Source organism: Marmota marmota, unplaced genomic scaffold (genome assembly GCF_001458135.2).
Source record: "Marmota marmota marmota unplaced genomic scaffold, marMar, whole genome shotgun sequence".
Lineage (NCBI taxonomy): Eukaryota > Metazoa > Chordata > Mammalia > Rodentia > Sciuridae > Marmota > Marmota marmota.
The window spans coordinates 1,898,971-1,918,007 of record NW_026000240.1 but is presented as its reverse complement, the minus strand read 5'-3'; the positions used below and the strand labels follow the sequence as shown (position 1 = coordinate 1,918,007).

General features: G+C 33.5%; 1 protein-coding gene across 29 annotated transcripts in view; it reads left to right on the top strand.

Moving 5' to 3' along the window:
- The window catches only part of Dlg1 (discs large MAGUK scaffold protein 1), a 274,457-nt gene that overhangs the window by 185,539 nt on the left and 69,881 nt on the right, over nt 1-19,037 (top strand). For all 29 annotated transcript variants that reach the window (XM_048794405.1, XM_048794414.1, XM_048794407.1 and 26 more), the window contains 2 exons: nt 12,474-12,594; nt 17,189-17,345. In XM_048794405.1, coding sequence (XP_048650362.1) covers nt 12,474-12,594; nt 17,189-17,345 — 278 coding nt within the window. The remainder of the gene's footprint in view (nt 1-12,473; nt 12,595-17,188; nt 17,346-19,037) is intronic.

Genomic DNA, 19,037 nt, shown 5'->3' with positions numbered 1-19,037 from the left:
ATTTCCTGTCTTCTTCTAATTTTGGTGTTTGTTTGTTCTTCTTTTTAATAGGGCTTTAAGACGTAATGTTAGGTCATTTATTTGGTGACTTTTTCTTCTTTTAAGTAATGAACTCCATGAAATAAATTTTCCTCTTAGTACTGCCTTCTTAGTGTCTCAGAGATTTTAGTATGTTGTATCAGTGTTCTCGTTTACCTCTAAGAATTTTTTAATCTCCTTCTTGATGTCTGTTGCAACCCGTTGTTCATTCAGTAGCATATTGTTTAGTCTCCAGGTGTTGGAGTAGCTTTTATTTTCTATTTTATCATTGTTTTCTATTTTCATTTCATTATGATCCAATAGAATGCAGAGTAGTATCTCTACTTTTTCATATTTGCTAAGAGTTGCTTTGTGGTCCAATGTGTGGTCTATTTTAGAGAAGGATCCATGTCCTGCTGAGAAGAATGTGTATTCGCTTGTTGAAGGATGAAATATTCTATACAAGTCAGTTAAGTGTAAGTTATTGATTGCATTATTGAGTACTATAATTTCTTTGTTCAGCTTTTGTTTGGAAGATCTATCCAGTGGTAAAAGGGGTGTGTTAAAGTCATCTAGAATTGTTGTGTTGTTGTCTGTTTGACTCTTGATCTTGAGAAGTGTTTGTTTGATGAACGTAGATGCTCCATTGTTTGCCTATATATTTATAATTGTTATGTCTTGTTGGTGTATGGTTCCCTTGAGCAGTATGTCGTGTCCTTTATCCTTTTTGATTAACTTTAGCTTGACGTCTACTTTATTTGATATGAGGATGGAAACCCCTGCTTGCTTCCACAGTCCATGTGAGTGATATGATTTTTCCCAGTCTTTCCCCTTCAGTCTGTGGCTGTCTTTTCCTATGAAATGATTCTCTTGGATGCAGCGTATTATTGGATCTTTTTTTTTTTTTGGATCCAATCTGCAAGTCTATGTCTTTTGATTGGTAAGTTTATGCCATCAACATTCAGGATTATTATCAAGACATGATTTGTATTCCCAGACATTTTTGTTTATTTTTGGTATTTAACTTGACTTGGTTTTTCCTTTGATTAGTTTTTCCTTTAGTGTAATACCTCCCTCTGCTGATTTTCATTTCCTCTTCTTGGAATATTTTCCAGAGGATGATCTGTAGTGCAGGCTTTCTAGTTGTAAATTCTTTGAACTTTTGTTTATCATGGAAGATTGTTATTTCATCATCAGATCTAAAGCTTAATTTTGCTGGATATAAGATTCTTGGTTGGCATCCATTTTCTTCAGAGCTTGGTATATGTTGTTCTATGATCTCCTGGCTTTGAGGGTCTGGGTTGAAAAATCTGCTGAGGTATGAATTGGTCTCCCCCTATATGTGATCCGATTCCTTTCTCTTGCAGCCTTTAAGATTCTATCCTTAATCTGTATCCTAGGCATTTTCATTATAATGTGCCTTGGTGTAGATCTGTTGTGATTTTGTATATTTGGTGTCCTGTAAGCCTCTTGTATTTGATTTTACAATTCATTTTTCATGTTTGGGAAATTTTCCGATATTATCTCATTGAAGAGCTTGTGCATTCCTTTGGTTTGAAACTCTGTGTCTTCCTCCATCCCAATAACTCTTAGATTTGATCTTTGGATGCTATCCCATTTGATGTTCTGTTCATGGTTTCTTACTATCTTCACTGTGTGGTCAACTTTATTTTCCAGATTGTATACTTTGTCTTCATTATCTGATCTTCTGTCTTCCAAGTGCTCTAGTCTGTTGGTGATACTTTCTATTGAGTTTTTTATTTGGTTTGTTTCCTTCATTTCAAAGATTTCTGATTGGTTTTTTATCTTTTTGTTGGAGTGATCAATTTTTGCCTGTATTTGCTAATTTAGGTCATTCTTTAATTCACAGATCATTTTAATTATGAACAACATTCTGAACTCCTTCTCTGACATTTCATCAACTTTGCTGTCCATGGGATCTGTTTTTGTAGTATCCTGATTTGTTTGGGGCACTTTCCTCCCTTGTTTTTTCATGTTGTCTACGTGTCTTCCCTTTTTGCAATGTGGATCTGAGATATTACATTTTCTACCCTATAATCTTGTAGTATCTGTGCAGATTATCTGTACCTCACCTTGCTGCTGGGCTTCCAGACCCTGCAGGTGTCACACAGTGGAGCTACTGCAACTAAAGATGGTGGCAGCAATAGTAGAGGTAACTCAAGATAGCAGTGGAGGTGCCCCAAGATAGATGCAATGTCTTTCAGAGATGGGACTGAAATGGTAGGCTTTACACTGGCTTTGGGAGGCCTGCTCCAAGATACAGTTGCTTCTAGGCCCTCTTTGTAGTCGAAAGGTAGAGCTACTATGTGGGGAAGACTTTGGTGATGTCTGCAGTGTCCCTAGATGGAAGTGGGTTAGGCCTGAGCTCCCATTTGGGGGCAGGGAGAGTAGATGACAAACCTGGACCTACCCTGAACCTGGGTCCTGTGTAGGTTGGCGAAGGCGGATCTTGGACAGGCTAAGTCTTTTCTTTATATGCAATTCTTGAAGGTTTTGTTTGGGCCTTTTAAAGCATTTGTGTTTATAATTTTTTACATAAATGATTTTTACCTGTTAGCTTTCCTGAAGCCCTTGTTATCAGATCATCAACTTATTGTCTATTCCTTATATTGTAATCACTTGGTGTCCTCCTCAAGGATTAGGCTTTAGTTACTGATATTTGAGTGCAAGACCATTGTTTTCTTGCTACTTTTATCACATTATCATTTCTAGTGATAGCCAAAGTCCACACTGATGATTCAGCAAAAATGCTGGCTTTTTGATTTCTTGATCTCTTCCTAACTATCTTGCCCTCCATTTCAGCTTAGGTGCTTTCTTCCAAGATGATACTTTAGACCTTATCTATAATTACCAATACCTTCATCATCTCAAAAATATCAGTTTAAATTATCCCACTCTCTATCTACACTCATCAATTCATTTACCCCTGCTCTAACTACCAGTGTAGTCTCATTTTGACCTTCCACTATTTGATATCACTTTGTTGCCTCCTTACATTTCAGTTTTCATGTTTTACTTAGCACAGACTCCATGGTTTGTAATGATACTCATTTTCATACACATATCTTCCAGTGTTTTGACCCTTCCTTCTTAATTGGCAAAATCTCAACACTTCTTCAACCAGACTCTTATCTTATCCATTCCTACTCCCTGAAAGCAGAATGTGACTGGAGAACAGCACAAATTTGTGCTGTCTCTTAATTATGCCCATTAATCTTAGGTGGAGCCTTGCTTGCCTAAGTCATTCTATTTCTCAGTGATTCCTCAAACCTCCTCCACTTGCCATCCAACTCCTCAGTCATAGCTGATGGCCTTGAAGAGAAATTCCTTAGTCTTCTCTTTTCAAATATATCTGTGTAAATACCTTTTTTACCCCAAATTCTGCTTTTCCTTGTTTTATAATGGAATAACTATTACTGTTCCTATGGGAAAAGAGGTCTTCGATTTGTATATTGAATCTCTTCTTCTTCATGAATTTTGCTTTCCCAATTCCCAAAATCTTTTTTGCCTTTTTTGGGGATTTAGCTCTGTCTCTTATCTACTTACATAATCACATTCTCTCTTGGATTATTTACCGTGAGCACACAAACATGCTATAATGTTCTTTTTTAAAAAATTTGTTTTAATTAGTTACACATGACAGTACAATGACCTTGATATATCATACATTTGAATCAGATGGGATATAATGTCTCATTTTTCTGAGTATACAGATTGCAGAATCACATTGGTCATGCATTCACATATATACACACAGTAATAATAATGTCTGTTTCATTCTACTATCCTTCCTATCTCCCCAATCCCTCCCCTCCCCTCCCACCACTTCTCTCTCCCTAATCTAGGGTAACCGTATTCTTTTTTTTTTCCCTCACATCTTCATACATGTATTTTGTATAACAATGAGGGTCTCCTTCCACCATCATGCAATTCCCTTTCTCCCTCCCTTTCCCTCTCACCCCTCTTCCCTATGTAGAGGTAATCTTCTTCCCATGCTCTTCCTCTCTTCCCCATTTTGAGTCACCCCCCTTATATCAGAGAAGACATTCAGCATTTGGTTTTTGGGGATTGGCTAACTTCACTTAGCATAATCTGCTCTAATGCCATCCATTTCCCTGCAAATGCCATGATCTTATTATTTTTTAATGCTGAGCAATATTCCATTGTATATATATGCCACATTTTTAAAATCCATTCATCCATTGAAGGGCATCTGGGTTGGCTCCACAATCTAGCTATTGTGAATTGTGCTGCTGTAAACATTGATGTGGCTGTGTTCCTATAGTATGCTGTTTTTAAGTCTTTTTGGTATAGTCCGAGAAGAGGACTAGCTGGGTCAAATGGTGGTTCCATTCCCAGTTTTCCAAGGAATTTTCATACTGCTTTCCAAATTGGCTGCACCAATTTGCAGTCCCACAGCAGTGTATGAGTATACCTTTTTCTCCGCATCCTCGCCAGCACTTACTGTTGTTTGTCTTCATCATGGCTGCCATTCTTACTGGAATAAGATGGTATCTTAGAGTAGTTTTAGTTTGCATTTCTCTGATTGCATTTGTTGATTGATTGTATATCCTCTTCTGAGAAGTGTCTGTTCAGGTCCTTGGCCCATTTGTTGATTGGGTTATTTGTTGTTTTTTTTTGGTGTTTAGTTTTTTGAGTTCTTTGATACCCTAGAGATTAGAGCTCTATCTGACGTGAGAGGGGTAAAAAGTTGTTCCCAGGATGTAGGCTCCCTATTTACCTCACATATTATTTCTCTTGCTGAGAAAAAAGCTTTTTAGTTTGAATTCATCCCATTTGTTGATTCTTGGTTTTAATTCTTGTGCTATAGGTGTCTTATTAAGGAAATTGGGGCCTAGCCCAACGTGATGGAGATTAGGGCCTACTTTTTCTTCTGTTAGACGCAGAGTCTCTGGTTTAATTCCTAGATCCTTGATCCATTTTGAGTTAACTTTTGTGCATAGTGAGAGATAGGAATTCAATTTCATTTTGTTGCATATGGATTTCCAGTTTTCCCAGCACCATTTGTTGAAGATGCTATCCTTTCTCCAGTGCACACTTTTAGCACTTTTGTGTAATATAAGGTAGTTGTAGTTTTGTGGGTTAGTCTCTGTGTCCTCTATCCTGTACCATTGGCCCACCAGCCTGTTTTGGTGCCAGTACCATGCTGGTTTTGTTACTATTGCTCTGTAGCATAGTTTAAAATCTGTTATAGTGATACCACCTGTTTCACTCTTCCTGCTTAGAATTGCTTTAGCTATTCTGGGTCTCTTATGTTTTCCAGATGAATTTCATAATTGCTTTTTCTGTTTTTGTGAGGAATGCCTTTGGGTTTTGATCGGAATTGCATTGAATCTGTATAGTGCTTTTGGTAATATGGTCATTTAATAATATTAATTTTGCCTATTCATGAGCAAGGTAGATCTTTCCATCTTCTTAGCTAAGGTCTTCTTTAATTTCTTTCTTTAGCATTCTGTAGTTTTCATTGTATAGATCTTTCACGTCTTTTGTTAAGTTGATTCCAAAGGTTTTTTTTTTTTTTTGAGGATATTGTGAATGGGGTAGTTTTCCTCATTTCCTTTTCAGAGGATTTGTCACTGATATACAGGAATGCCTTTGATTTATGGGTGGTGATTTTATATCCTACCACTTTGCTGAATTCATTTACTAGTTCTAGAAGTTTCTTGGTAGAGTTTTTTGGGTCTTCTAGGTATAGAATCATATCATCAACAAATAGTGCTAGTTTAAGTTGTTCTTTTCCTATAGTTATTCCTTTAATTTCTTTTGTCTGTCTGATTGCTCTGGCCAGTGTTTCAAGAACTATGTTGAATAGAAGTGGTGAGAGAGGGCATCCCTGTCTTGTTCCAGATTTTAGAGGGAATGCCTTCAGTTTTTCTCTGTTTAGAATGATGCTGGCCTGAGGCTTAGTGTAGATAGCTTTTACAATGTTGAGATAAGTTCCTGTTAGCCCTAGTTTTTCCTAGTGTTTTGAACATAAAGGGGTGCTGTATTTTGTATTTTCTGCGTCTTTCGAGATGATCATGTGGTTCTTATCTTTAAGTCTATTGATGTGATGAATTACATTTATTGATTTCCGTATGTTGAACCAACATTATATCCCAGGGATGAATCACACTTGATCATGGTGCATGATCTTTTTGATATGTTTTTGCATCCGATTTGCCAAGATTTTATTGAGGATTTTTGCATCTATATTCATTAGAGATATTGGTCTGAAGTTTTCTTTCTGCTATAATGTTCTTTATCTCATACGAGTACAGAGAGACCGTCAAGATAACTCCAAATATTGCTCCTTTTTAAAATTTAATATCACAGTTTTCCTACTATGTAAAGAACTTCTTCATATTAAAAAAGGAAAGAAATATACCCAAATAGAAAACTAGGAGTACTAAAAGTCCTTTTATTTAAGAAATGGTACTTAGACTACTCATAATAAGAGAAATGCAAATTAAAACTACACCATTACTTGGTAGGGGATGTCAACTTTCCTTGTTTTTTACTTAGGGGGGGAAAAACTTTTAAATTAAGGTAATAAGAATGGTTTTGCTATTACGTTAGCTTTTATTTTCACTTAATTACAATGTTGGTTCTATAAGATCTTTTATATTTTTAATGCACAATAATTGTATATAATATATATTGCCTATTAGCTAACTTTTCCTCAACTCTGACCAAAATACCTGACAGGATCAGTTTAGTGGAGGAAAGATTTATTTTGGCTCATGGTTTCAGAAGTTCAGTTAGCCAACTCCTAGGCAGAAGCATTATGATAGAAGGATGTGGCAGAGGAAAGCTTTTCAGCTCATGGCAACCTAGAAGCAGAGGAGATGGGCAGGAAAAAATAAACCCTTCCAGGGCACACACTAGTGACCTTCTTCCTCCAACTAGATAGTCTGTTCAGCTCTCCGGAGCCCTCATGATTCATTTCTTCCCTGAAAACCCTGCTTCTCAATCTTGCTGCACTGGAGACCACGTTTTCAACATATGAGCTTTTAGTGGACATTCCAGATCAAACCATAACAGATGGGATACTATGTGATAATTCAGAACATATATACAATGTATAAAATAATCAAATCGCATGTAAAATTTTTGTTAGAACTGACATCTTTATCATATTGGGCTTTTCTATCCATGAACTTATATTTCCATTTATCCATAGTTTGTAATGATACTCATTTTCTTACATGTATCTTCCAGTCTTTTGACCCTTCCTTCTTAATTGGTAAAATCTCAACACTTCTTCAACCAGACTCTTATCTTATCCATTCCTACATTATTATGTTAGGTATAATTTGAATTATCTGTCAGTACTTTTTTCCTTTAATTTTTAAATGAAGAAAAACTTGACATTTGGAAAGGGACACATTTTTTCAGACTTCAGCGTAATGATATTTTTTGCATAATGCCTGTACCTTTGTAACCATCTTATTAAATATTTATAGCACCCCAGAAGGCTCAAGCCCCTTCTTTTTTTTTTCCTCTTCTTTTATTACTGGGTATTGAACCCAGGAACACTTTACTACTGAGCTACATTCCCAGCTTCATGTATTTATTTATTTATTTATTTGTTTGTTTGTTTTTATTTATTTATTTTTTTTATACATTGATTGAACTCAGGGGCACTCGGCCATTGAGCCACATCTATTTTGTATTTTATTTAGAGACAGGGTCTCACCATTGCTGAGGCTTGGCTTTAAACTCTTGATCATCCTGCCTCAACCTCCTGAGCTGTTGGAATTACAGGCGTGCGCCACCATGCCCAGCCTATTTATTTTTTGAGAAAGAGTCTCACTAAGTTGCTTAGGGCCTTGCTCAGTTGTCAAGCCCCTTAATCAGTATTCCCACTCCAGAGGTAACACTTGAATCTCGGACAATAATTCTGCCTCTTTTTAGTGAGATATATATATGTCTATGCATGCATTACATGCAGATATTTAGATCTACTTGTTCTTAAATGTTTTGTATAGCTTGTACTCTTGTATCTTACGGCTTTTACTCAAAGGTTATTTTCAATCAAGTGTTTTGGTTTTTATTGCTATAAATTATTCTGTTTCATGAATATACAAAAAATTTTCCATTTTACCATTGGGTCTGAATATAGCTGCAGTGGACATTTTTAAATATTATTGGACATATGCATACATTTCTTTTGGAGGGAGATTGCTGTGTTATATCACAGACATTTATTTTGTCTTCAATCAGTACTGTTAAAACAGTTTCCCAAGTTTGGAAACAGTTTATATTCCAGTTTTCTACATCTTCACCAATATTTGGTATAGTCAGTCTTTTTAGTTATAGATATTATGAATATGTACTATGATACATATAATTTATTTATTTATTTATTATTTATTTAATTCTGATTATTCCCGGCAACTAATGGTATTTAGCACTACTCCTTGTGCATATTGTTTTGACTGTCATCTGTAGTGTCTGTTGAATTCTTTCCTACTTTTAAATTTTTTTCATTATCAATGGATCTGTGTTTTATTTATTTCTATGTGGTGCTGAGAATTGAACCCAGAGTCTCACACATGCTAGGCAAGCACTCTTGACACTGAGCTACAACTCCAGCCCTGTTGATTTCTTTCTATGCTTTAATTAGTTTTGACAGTTTTTTTCTTATTGATTTGAAGGAAGTGTTATGTATTCAAAAAGAAACTCTAATCAATTATATCTATTGCAAATATGTTCACCCAGTTTGTGTTTCTGTTTCCTTTTTGGTGAATAAAATTTCTAATTTTAATCAAGTCAATTTATCAATCTTCTCTTTCCTGATTCCTGCTTTTAGTAACTCATTGGAATCTTTCTCTGTCCCAAGGTCATGAGAAGACTTTAGAAGTTTTATTCAGACATTTAGATTTGATTCATTTTTATTTTATTTGTTACAAATAACATGAGATTTTTTTTTCATACAGATATCTGGAATGATCCAGCATCCTTTATTAAAAAGATCACCTTTGGGCTCTGAATTGCATTGGTGCTTTTATTATATCTTAAGTGACAATATATTATGTTTCTAGACCTATTTTTCATTGATCTATTTCTTCTTCCACCAATATCACACTCCCTTTATTATAACTATATAATAAATGTTGATTTCTAGTAATATAAATCTTTCAAATTTTTTTAAAGATTATGTTTAGTTGGGCTGGGGATGTGGCTCAGTCGTAGAGTACTTGCTTTGCACATGCAAGGCCCTGGTTTTAGTCCCCAGCAAAACACACACACACGCGATTATGTTAGGAATAATTTGAATTTCCTTAATGATTTTAGAATTTAGAAATGTACAGATCAATTTAGGAAAAATAGAATTGAGTCTTTCATCTAATCTACGAGTACTTCTATCTGAATTATATAGGTCCTTATTTCTCAGCAGTGTTTTATAGTATAGTAGGGATTTTATAAATCCTTTGTTAGGTTTAGATGAGGGTATTTGATGTTTTGGATGTTATTTTTATGATGCTTTTTTTAAAACCAGGGATTGAGCCTAGTGGTGCTTAACCACTGAGTAACATCCCCAGCCCTTTTATTTTAAGACAGGGTCTCACTAAATTACTTAGGGCCTTGTTAAGTTGAGGAGGCTAGCTTTGAACTTGCGATCCTCCTACTTCAGCTTCTTGAGTCACTGGGATTACAGGTATGCACCACCACATACAGTTTAAAATACTTTTACATATTTTTAACATATATATATATATATATATATGACTTTGTACATTGATTATGTGATTAACAATCCTGTTAAAAATTCTAATTTATAGATTGTTTTGGAATGTCTGTATGACTATAAAGTACTGTGTAATAACAAATAAAATGATGGGAATTTTCCTGCTTTCTTTCCCATCTTTAACTATTTATTCATCTCCTTTTTTTTTGATGCTCTGATAAGACCTCTAGTTTAATGTTGAATAGAAATGATGATAATGCATATAATTGTCATGTTCTCAAATTGTAGGGGAAAACATAATTTCACCATTGCATATGGTGTTACCAGTAAGTCTTTTGTAGATACCCTTTATCATATTAAGAAAGTTCACTTTTATTCCTGATTTATGAAGAGTTTTTATCTTGTGAATGTTACATGCTGTCAATTCTGTATTTACTGAGATGATTTTTCTCCTTAATTCTGTTAGTGTGATAAATTAGTTGATGCTCTTATGTTGAACCAACTTTCCATTTTTTAAATAAACCCATACAGTCTTTATATTTTATATATCATTAGGGTTATCCTGCTCACATTTGTTGAGGATCATGCATCCATGTTCATAAGGGTGAACACAGTGTTCTGAAATTTTTCTTATATTTTCAGGTTTGGTATCATGGTTATGCTGGTGTCAAAATGAATTGAAAAGCATATATACTTTGTTCCTTTATCCCCTGAAACTGTTTGCAAAATTGGCTTTATTTCATCTCTAAATGGTTGGTTGGATTTATCAGTGAAATCATCTGTCTTGACCTGGAATTTTCTTTCTTCCTTTTTTTTTTTTTTTTTTTTTTAAGAGAGAGAGAGAAAATTTTAATATTTATTTATTTATTTATTTATTTATTTTTAGTTTTCAGGGGACAGAACATCTTTGTTTGTATGAGGTGCTGAGGATCGAACCCGGGCCGCACACATGCCAGGCGAGCGTGCTACCGCTTGAGCCACATCTCCAGCCCTGGAATTTTCTTTTTGGAAAAACTTTTAGTTCTGAATCCAACTAATTTTATAAATATAAGACTGTTCAGATTTTATATCACTTGTTATCTGGGCAGAAAAGAGAACTAGATCACATTTGGTTTTGTTTGTTTTTATGGGGATTGTCAAGAGGTTGGGAGAGAGGGTGTTTTTGACAAAGACAACCATGTGAATAAGCAGATGTCAAAACTGGAAAACAGTTGACTTACTAGATAGATAATATTTTTAGGAAGAATAGTAAAAGAAATAATGAGAAGGAAGGTTGTAAAAGTTCTCTGAACCATAAGAGATATAGAGGCATGATCAATGGTGTAACCAAAATAAGGTAATCAAAATATGAAGAATAGCCAAAATATTGTATAAAATAGGAATGAAAAAAATTCCATTGGGCTGGGATTATAGCTCAGTCGTAAAGTACTTTCCTGGCATGTGTGAGGCACACTGGTTTAGTCCTCAGCACCACATATAAATAAATAAAATAAAAGGTCCATTTATATATATATATATAAATAAAATACATGTATTTTTTAAAAACTCATTGGATATAACAGAGAACATTATTTCTCTGCTGACATTAAAATGCTCATACTTTTGCATATCTTTATTTTTAACTTAACATCCTCTTCTGCTGCTGGGCTTTGTTAAACCTATTTGACCTCCAATCTTTCCCACTTTAACTTCAAGTTCTTCTGCTTTTTTTTATTCTCCCGAATCTTGGTGTTCTTGGTAGCTAAAGATAATGAATCTAATTCCCTTGTTTCGAAGTTCTGTGGAGGACTTTTTACATAAGATTTTGGATATAAAAAGTAATGTTGTTTCGCATAATTTTTCTTTGGGCTATCATCCGTTTGATAGGAACATTAATTTTTAGTGCCTGCTCTCTGTGCGTTAGGTGTGAGATTAATTGCTCCAGAAAGGATTCATTGACTGATGGGGCAGTCTAGATATAGCAGGGAAAGGGTGGTTTGGCCATTTGATGAAATTTTCTGGGTTGGCCATTTGATGGAATTTTTTGTCCAGTTGTGTCATTTTTTTTGGTTCCATCCAAACATGATAATATGGCCAAGGAATTTAGAGTCCAAAGTCATAAACCTTGGCCATTAAAAGGCTGGTGATTGTAGAGGTTTGATGGATATCTCTTGTGTTAGGACTATATGCTGATCCATCAAATAAAATAGAAAATAGGGCCGGGGACATGGCTCAGTGGTTGAGTGCTCCTGACTGAGTTCAGTCCTCGGTATCATAAAAATAAAAACAAGATTGAGTTGACAGGAGCTTGTGTAAGAGCATAGGCTTTTTTTTTTTTAATCAATTTTTAAGCTTCTGGTTTCTTTACTCACAAATTTTGAGTATGTATACTTTTTTAAAATAGTAGTTTGCATAATGACTTCTCAAAAAAAGTTATTATACTTAAGATTTACTCATTGTAGTCTTTTTGATGACATTCTTTTAAATGACCTCTCAGATTCATTGTACAAATAAAATAAAACTTCTTTTTAGTTGTATTTTCAAAAGAATGTAATGGAGTAAATCTGTTTTATTGATCTGAATATCTAAGCTGGTTTTTACCTGGAAACCATGCTTGTCTGGTTTTTTTAGCTAATATGTCTTCTGTCCCAAATTCTGGTATATAACTTAGTGAATATGAATTATACTTTTAAATTCATATGTGAGGTGTTAGGTGGCTTCTTTCATTTTTGATGTAATTTTCACTGTCTTTGTTTTGAAGCTTCTGCTCAGCCTGTTGATAATCATGTTAGCCCATCTTCCTACTTGGGCCAGACACCAGCATCACCAGCCAGATACTCACCAGTTTCTAAAGCAATGCTTGGAGATGATGAAATTACTAGGTAAGTAACTTTACATTTACCTTATAAAAATCATTTTTAAATGGAATTTTAATCAGCCACAATTTTTAGGACTAAAAATATTCTTGAATATTGATGAACTTAAACATTAATTGTTTTTTTTCTATTGGAGGGTTTATTGAAGATTTTTTTTCATTGCAGATCATGAAATATAAAAATATTTTGTATTATAAGTAAGTTACTGCTCCCATTTTAAGGTTTGGCAAATTGTCTTTTGAAATAAATCTAAGTTGGGAATATACTTGTGCTTATTTTATACTAACTTTTCATATATTTCTTATCTAATATATGCCTTAAAATATTAGGACAATTGATTTATGTTCAGAATTCAACAAGTGGTATTTGCTTTGTTTGATAGCCTGACTGACATCTAAAGTTTTTTTCATCTAACATTACTAACTACATTGAACTTTGTAGGTCTTTTTAGTGCCAAAGAATTCCAAGGAGGAGGAAAAGAGTCAGTGAAAAAATATTTTAGCTCTGTTATTTTAAGTAGTATAAAGATACTATTACAGTTTGCTTTATAATTTACAGTTATAGCATTTTTCATTATGTATATGCCAGTTAATATCTGTTCTCACATTTTCATTAGTTACATTATTGTTAGCATTATTATTTTTGAAACTCTGTATTTGTAATAATTGTTATTTTTCTTGTCAGACTCCTAACTTCTTAGGCAGTATTCGCCTCAAGGACAGATAGGAGTGTTTGTCTTGTAAGAGTTATGTTGGGAACAAAATAGGTGCCTTAGTAATTGTGTTTGGAATGAAAATTAGCAGAAAGAATAGTGTTTTTACGTGTGATATGAATATTCAAGGCTTTTTAGTCTTCAAGCAGTGTTCCTATAGAGTGATTCATGGCTATTTGTTATTTGCTAATAGTGCCTATTTATAGGTTTATCTAGTCTTCAGTCTCTTTAGATATTTTGCAAAACTAAAATCTAAAAGTTATATTTTCACCTTTATTGCTGTCCCCACCCTTCTTTACTGCATATGTGTTGTACCATGTTGTATTAGACTTTGAAGTATTTCACACACATCTAACAATTTCCATTCTTTTCTGCAAAAATTAGTTGATTGACTATTAGATATGTCTTAAAATAGTGTGCATTTTATCATTCCTTTTGCCCAGATAATGAAGTATGAAAATCTTGCCCAAACATAAATTCTCCACAATTTTTGCCTAAGCAGTCTTTCAGAAGATATCTCAAATTACCAAACCAACCCCCGCCCCCCCATAAAATTAACAGCATACAGACAATTAATGTTTCTAAAGCTCATTTGTTAAGTTTTATTAAGATGTAATTTACATACCATAAATTTCATGCATTTAAAATGTGCAACTCAATGAATTAGGGTATGTTACATCACTTTTTAATTGTGATAAAATAAATATAGCATGTAGATTTAACATTTTAACCATTTTCAAGTGTACAGTTTAGTGGCGTTAATTACATTCACAGTTTTGTACAATCGTCACCATTAGCTATTTCCAAAACCTTTTCATCATCTTGGATAGTCTATAACCTTTAAGCAGTTCCATCCCATTGTCCTTCCAGCTCTTGGTAATATCTATTTTCTGTCTTTCTGTATTTGTCTAATTTAGGTAATTCATGTAAGTGGGACCATACAATATCTGTCCTTTTGTGACTTTCTTATTTGACTTAATATAATTTTTCAAAATTTATTCATTTTGTAACATGTATCAGAACTTCATTTCTTTTTTTAAGTAATATTCCATTCCATTGTATGTATGTTACATATATGAAATATACATACAATTAGATGTATAGATATTAGATAAATATAGCTAGATAAACATAGAGTTACATTTTGTTTTTCTACCCATTGTTGGTGACTTGGATTGTTTCCACTTTTTAGCTATTGTGAATTATGTTATGATAACAAGTATTTGTTCAAATCCCTGCTTTTAGTTACTTAGGCTACCTGGGTGGAATTTTCTTTTTTTTAATGTTACCTTTTTAAGGAACCACCAACCTATTTTATGTTCCCATAAATAATTTGTGAGTATTTCAGTTTTTCCACATCTTACTGACACTTGTTACTTGGTCTAGTTTTGTTATTGTCATCCTGGTAGATATGAAATATCTCATTATGGTTTTAATTTACGTTTTCCTAATGACTTATGGTGTTAAGCATCTTTTCATGTGCTCATATTATTCAAAAATCAGAATGTGTATTCCTCTAGAACTACTGTTGGATTTCAGCAGGCTATTTTTTAATTATTATTTGCTAATATAAAATTATAATTCATACTTGTTTTAAAATAGGAGCTCCAAACCATGAATCCATTATTTAACATAGGAAATAAAATATCAACAGTATGCTGAAAACTTATCTGTGTACCTGATCCTACCCTGCTTCTCCTATACTGCCCCTCTAAGTTATTGTTTTCCTAAATTTTATTATCTTTTTCCTTCATATGTGTATATGTATTTTATTACATATAATATATGATATTTTATAAAATATATATATACACACATATATATAATATTTCCCCAAACAATTTTTTGTTTAGTTTTACCCTTTTTTTTTTTTTTTTTTTTTTTTTAACCAGGGATTGAACCCAGGGACACTTAACCACTGAACCACATCCCCAGTCCCCTTTTATATATTTTATTTAGGGACAGAGTCTCACTGAGTTTAGGGCCTCATTAAATTGCTTAGACTAGCTTTGAACTCGCAATCTTCTACCACTCCCAGCTAGTTTTACTGTGTTTAACAAATAATTTTATGAATCCTTTAAGTGAGCTGGCAAAATCGAATAATGATGAACACTTAATATATGTCTAGAAAATACTATATTTTAAGTTTTGAGCAGTATTAAGTATTTAAGAAGATTTTATTACTATTCTGTATTATAAGGAAGAATCCTTAAATTTATTTTTTAAAGAGATTTATTTATTAAAGCTTTTGTGACTATTTACTTCTTGCAATGTTTTAGAAAATCATTAAATTTTTAAAATGTCTACCAAATATCACATATTTAAGAATAATCTCAAATGATATTCTGTTTCATCAAATATTAAAATAATTTGCTGTTGGCACTTTCATGGTCTTACCAGAAGATGTGAATAGTTTTCACATCATTGTATCTGAATGCCAACAATTTTGAAAAATTATCAGTGGTAAGCTGTATTAACATGTGCAGGGAATAATGAGGGGGACAGATAAAATGCATCTTACTTAGAACTGACAAAAAACAGTAATAAATTTTAAAAAATCACAAATCATGGCTTACACTAAAAGTTTTTTGCTTGTTTTTTTTATTGTTTGTTTTGTTTTGTTTTGTTTTTGGAGACAAGGTCTCCCTATGTTGCCTGACTGGTCTCAAACCTGTGGGTTTAAATGATTTTAACTCCTCAACCTTCCAAATAGCTAGGTCTGCAAGTATACACCAGCACACCAAATTTAAAAAATATTTCATGTAAAAACTCTGAGAGGCAATTCCAAGATTGGTGTAGCAACCTTAGGCCCATAATGTTTCTGGTATATTCTTAGTTTTACCTTTATGTTCATAATATATCTAAACAAGTAGAAGGGTTTTATTAATAGTTCATTCCTTTTTGTGTGGAGTTTTTTAAGAAGGGGCAGAAGGTAGCAAAATGTGGTTCGTTCTTGTTAAGGTCTGACTTTCTTTAGGAAATTTTCCTTTTTTTCCTCAGGTCAGAATGGAGTCACACCCCCCCTTTAGCAAAAAGAAGTAAGATTGCAATGACCAGATTAGGTTATTCATTATTCATTCCTTTGGAACTACGAAGGAGGCCTACCTCCATCAAGAAAAAGAAATAGCTGCTTTTTACAACACTGCCTCAGAGGCAGTCAAGTGCATGCAACATCAGGTTTTCATGAATACAAATTTCTTGATAGAATCTTTGTATTACTTTTTTGTTAATTTCAAATTCTTTTCTCCTCATTGTTTTGATTTCATATTTTTTCCTTTTGTTTTTGTTTTTTTGTGGGGTTTTCGTTTGTTTTATTTGTTCCAGGGCTTTAATCCAAGGGTGCTTTAAGCACTGAGCCACATTCCCAGCCCTTTTTCTTTCTTCCCTTCCCTTCCCTTTCGCCTTCCCATTTCCCCCTTCCCCTTCTTTCCTACCAACCTACTCCTTCCTTCCTTCCTTCCTTCCTTCCTTCCTTCCTTCCTTCCTTCCTTCCTACCTACCTACCTACCTACCTACAGAGTCTCACGAAGTTACTTAGAACCTCACCAAGTTACTGAGACTGCAAACCTGTGATCCTTCTGCCTCAGCCTCCCAAACTGTTGAGATTATAGGCATGTACCACCACACCCAGCATGTTTGCTTGCTTTTTAATAGAAATTTTGAGCTTTTGATGAAATTAGATTTTTTTTTCTTTTGATTTCTAAGGCTTAGAAGACTCTCTTTACCTCACAGTTTTGAAAAACCCTTTGTTTTTCAACTAGCTTTTTTAATACTTTGATAACATAATACCAAAGTTATCAGTAGGAAGTTCTCACTGATAGAATAACAGATTCTAAATTAAATTTCCAAGTTATTTAATTTAATTTAATTTAATTTTTTAATTTTTAGGGAACCTAGAAAAGTTGTTCTTCATCGTGGCTCAACAGGCCTTGGTTTCAACATTGTAGGAGGTGAAGATGGAGAAGGAATATTTATTTCTTTCATATTGGCTGGAGGACCTGCTGATCTAAGTGGAGAGCTCAGAAAAGGAGATCGTATTATATCGGTAGGATATGTTAATCAAGTAATCAAGATGATGTTGTTTTTATTATCATAACTATAACCTTTTAATGATTAAAAGTAGATTTTTTTATAACCCAAAGTTATGGGTGTAATTGGTTATCTTCTTACCATTTTAAAATTGAATTGCAGAATTATAACATTGTTAGAGAACATGTTCTGTATGACAGATTTTCTTTTGATACATGATACAGGGAGGTGGTCAGTGTTTATAAATGTGTTTGAAGGAAGGTTTGTTTTTGTTTTTGTTTTGTTTTTGGCTTGTTATTATCTTTTTCCCTCTTTTTACTTTCAGTTTGTCTATGTTTATGTTGTTATTTATTACCCATTCAGTTTTAGACCAAAACTATAATAATTTTGTAGTCCTCCCTTATGATCACAGAGCTTGAAAAACTTTAATTTTAATTACGCTGTTTCTAATATATTAATTATTTCAGTTTTATACCCCCAAATTTATTTTTATTATTTATTTATTTATTTTGGTTTTGGTATTTGACATTTTACCCATGTAATATATGGTTTGTTGTTGATGGTGCTAATCACCCTCCTCCCCCCCCACCTCCAGGTTTCTCAGTGGACTACTAATATAATTTAGATTGGGTAGTTATTTGTTATATAGGACTGTCTTTCTAGCTTCCATCTTTTCCATGATCCTTAGTCATTGTAAAAGCAAATATGTTCTTCAAATATCCAGATATACCTTAATGAGAGCTCTTGGTTTGTTCTTTCAGCAATGGTTCCTTAATGATAAGGAAGTTCCTTAGATTTTGTCTGAAAATTCTTTATTTTGTACTCTTTTATTTTTAATCTAGAATTCTAGGTTGACAGCTCTTATCTCTAAATACTTTGAAGATATTGTTTTATGCCATCTAAATTGTTTATTTGCTATTTTTTAAAAAAAGCCTGCTGCCTTGTTTATAGGTAATTTCTTTTCACTAGTTGCTTTCAAGATCTCTGTCTTTAGTGTGCTGCAATTTCACTAAAATGTGTGCGTATCTAGCATTCATTATGTTTAGGATACATTACTAAATCAGGAATCATGTTTTTCATCAATTCTGGAAATTTCTTAGCTATTATCTTTTCAAATTTTGCCTTCCCACATTATACCTGTTCTGTCCTTATTGAATTCCTATGGGTAGATGTTATTCTATTCTTCATGAATTTTAACCCCAATTTCATATTTATGAACTGTCTCCTTCTAGTTCATTTCCATCATTTCCTCAAGTCTATTTTCTAGTTTATAAGCTTTCTTCATTTATATCCAATCTGCTTTTTAAGATAAAACTAAGATTTTAATTTGAGAGTATCATTTTTTTTTCTAGACATTATCTGGTTATTTTTACAGTCTGCCTTGGTATTTTTGATAGGGTCTTGATAATGTATGCCTTTTTTCTTGATTTCAGGTTTTTCTACTAAATATACTTGTTCATTTTCTATATATAATAGTTTTATTTTCTGGCCAGGAACAGTGGCACATACCTGTAATCCCAGTGACTTGGGAGACTGAGGCAGGAGGATCATGAGTTCAAACCCAGCCTCAGCAACTCACCAAGGCCCTAAGCAACTCAGCAAGATCCTATCTCTAATAAAATATTTTTAAAATGGCTGAGCATGTGGCGGTGGTTAAGTGCCCCTGGGTTCAGTCCCTTGTACCAAAAAAAAAAAAAAAAAAAAAAAA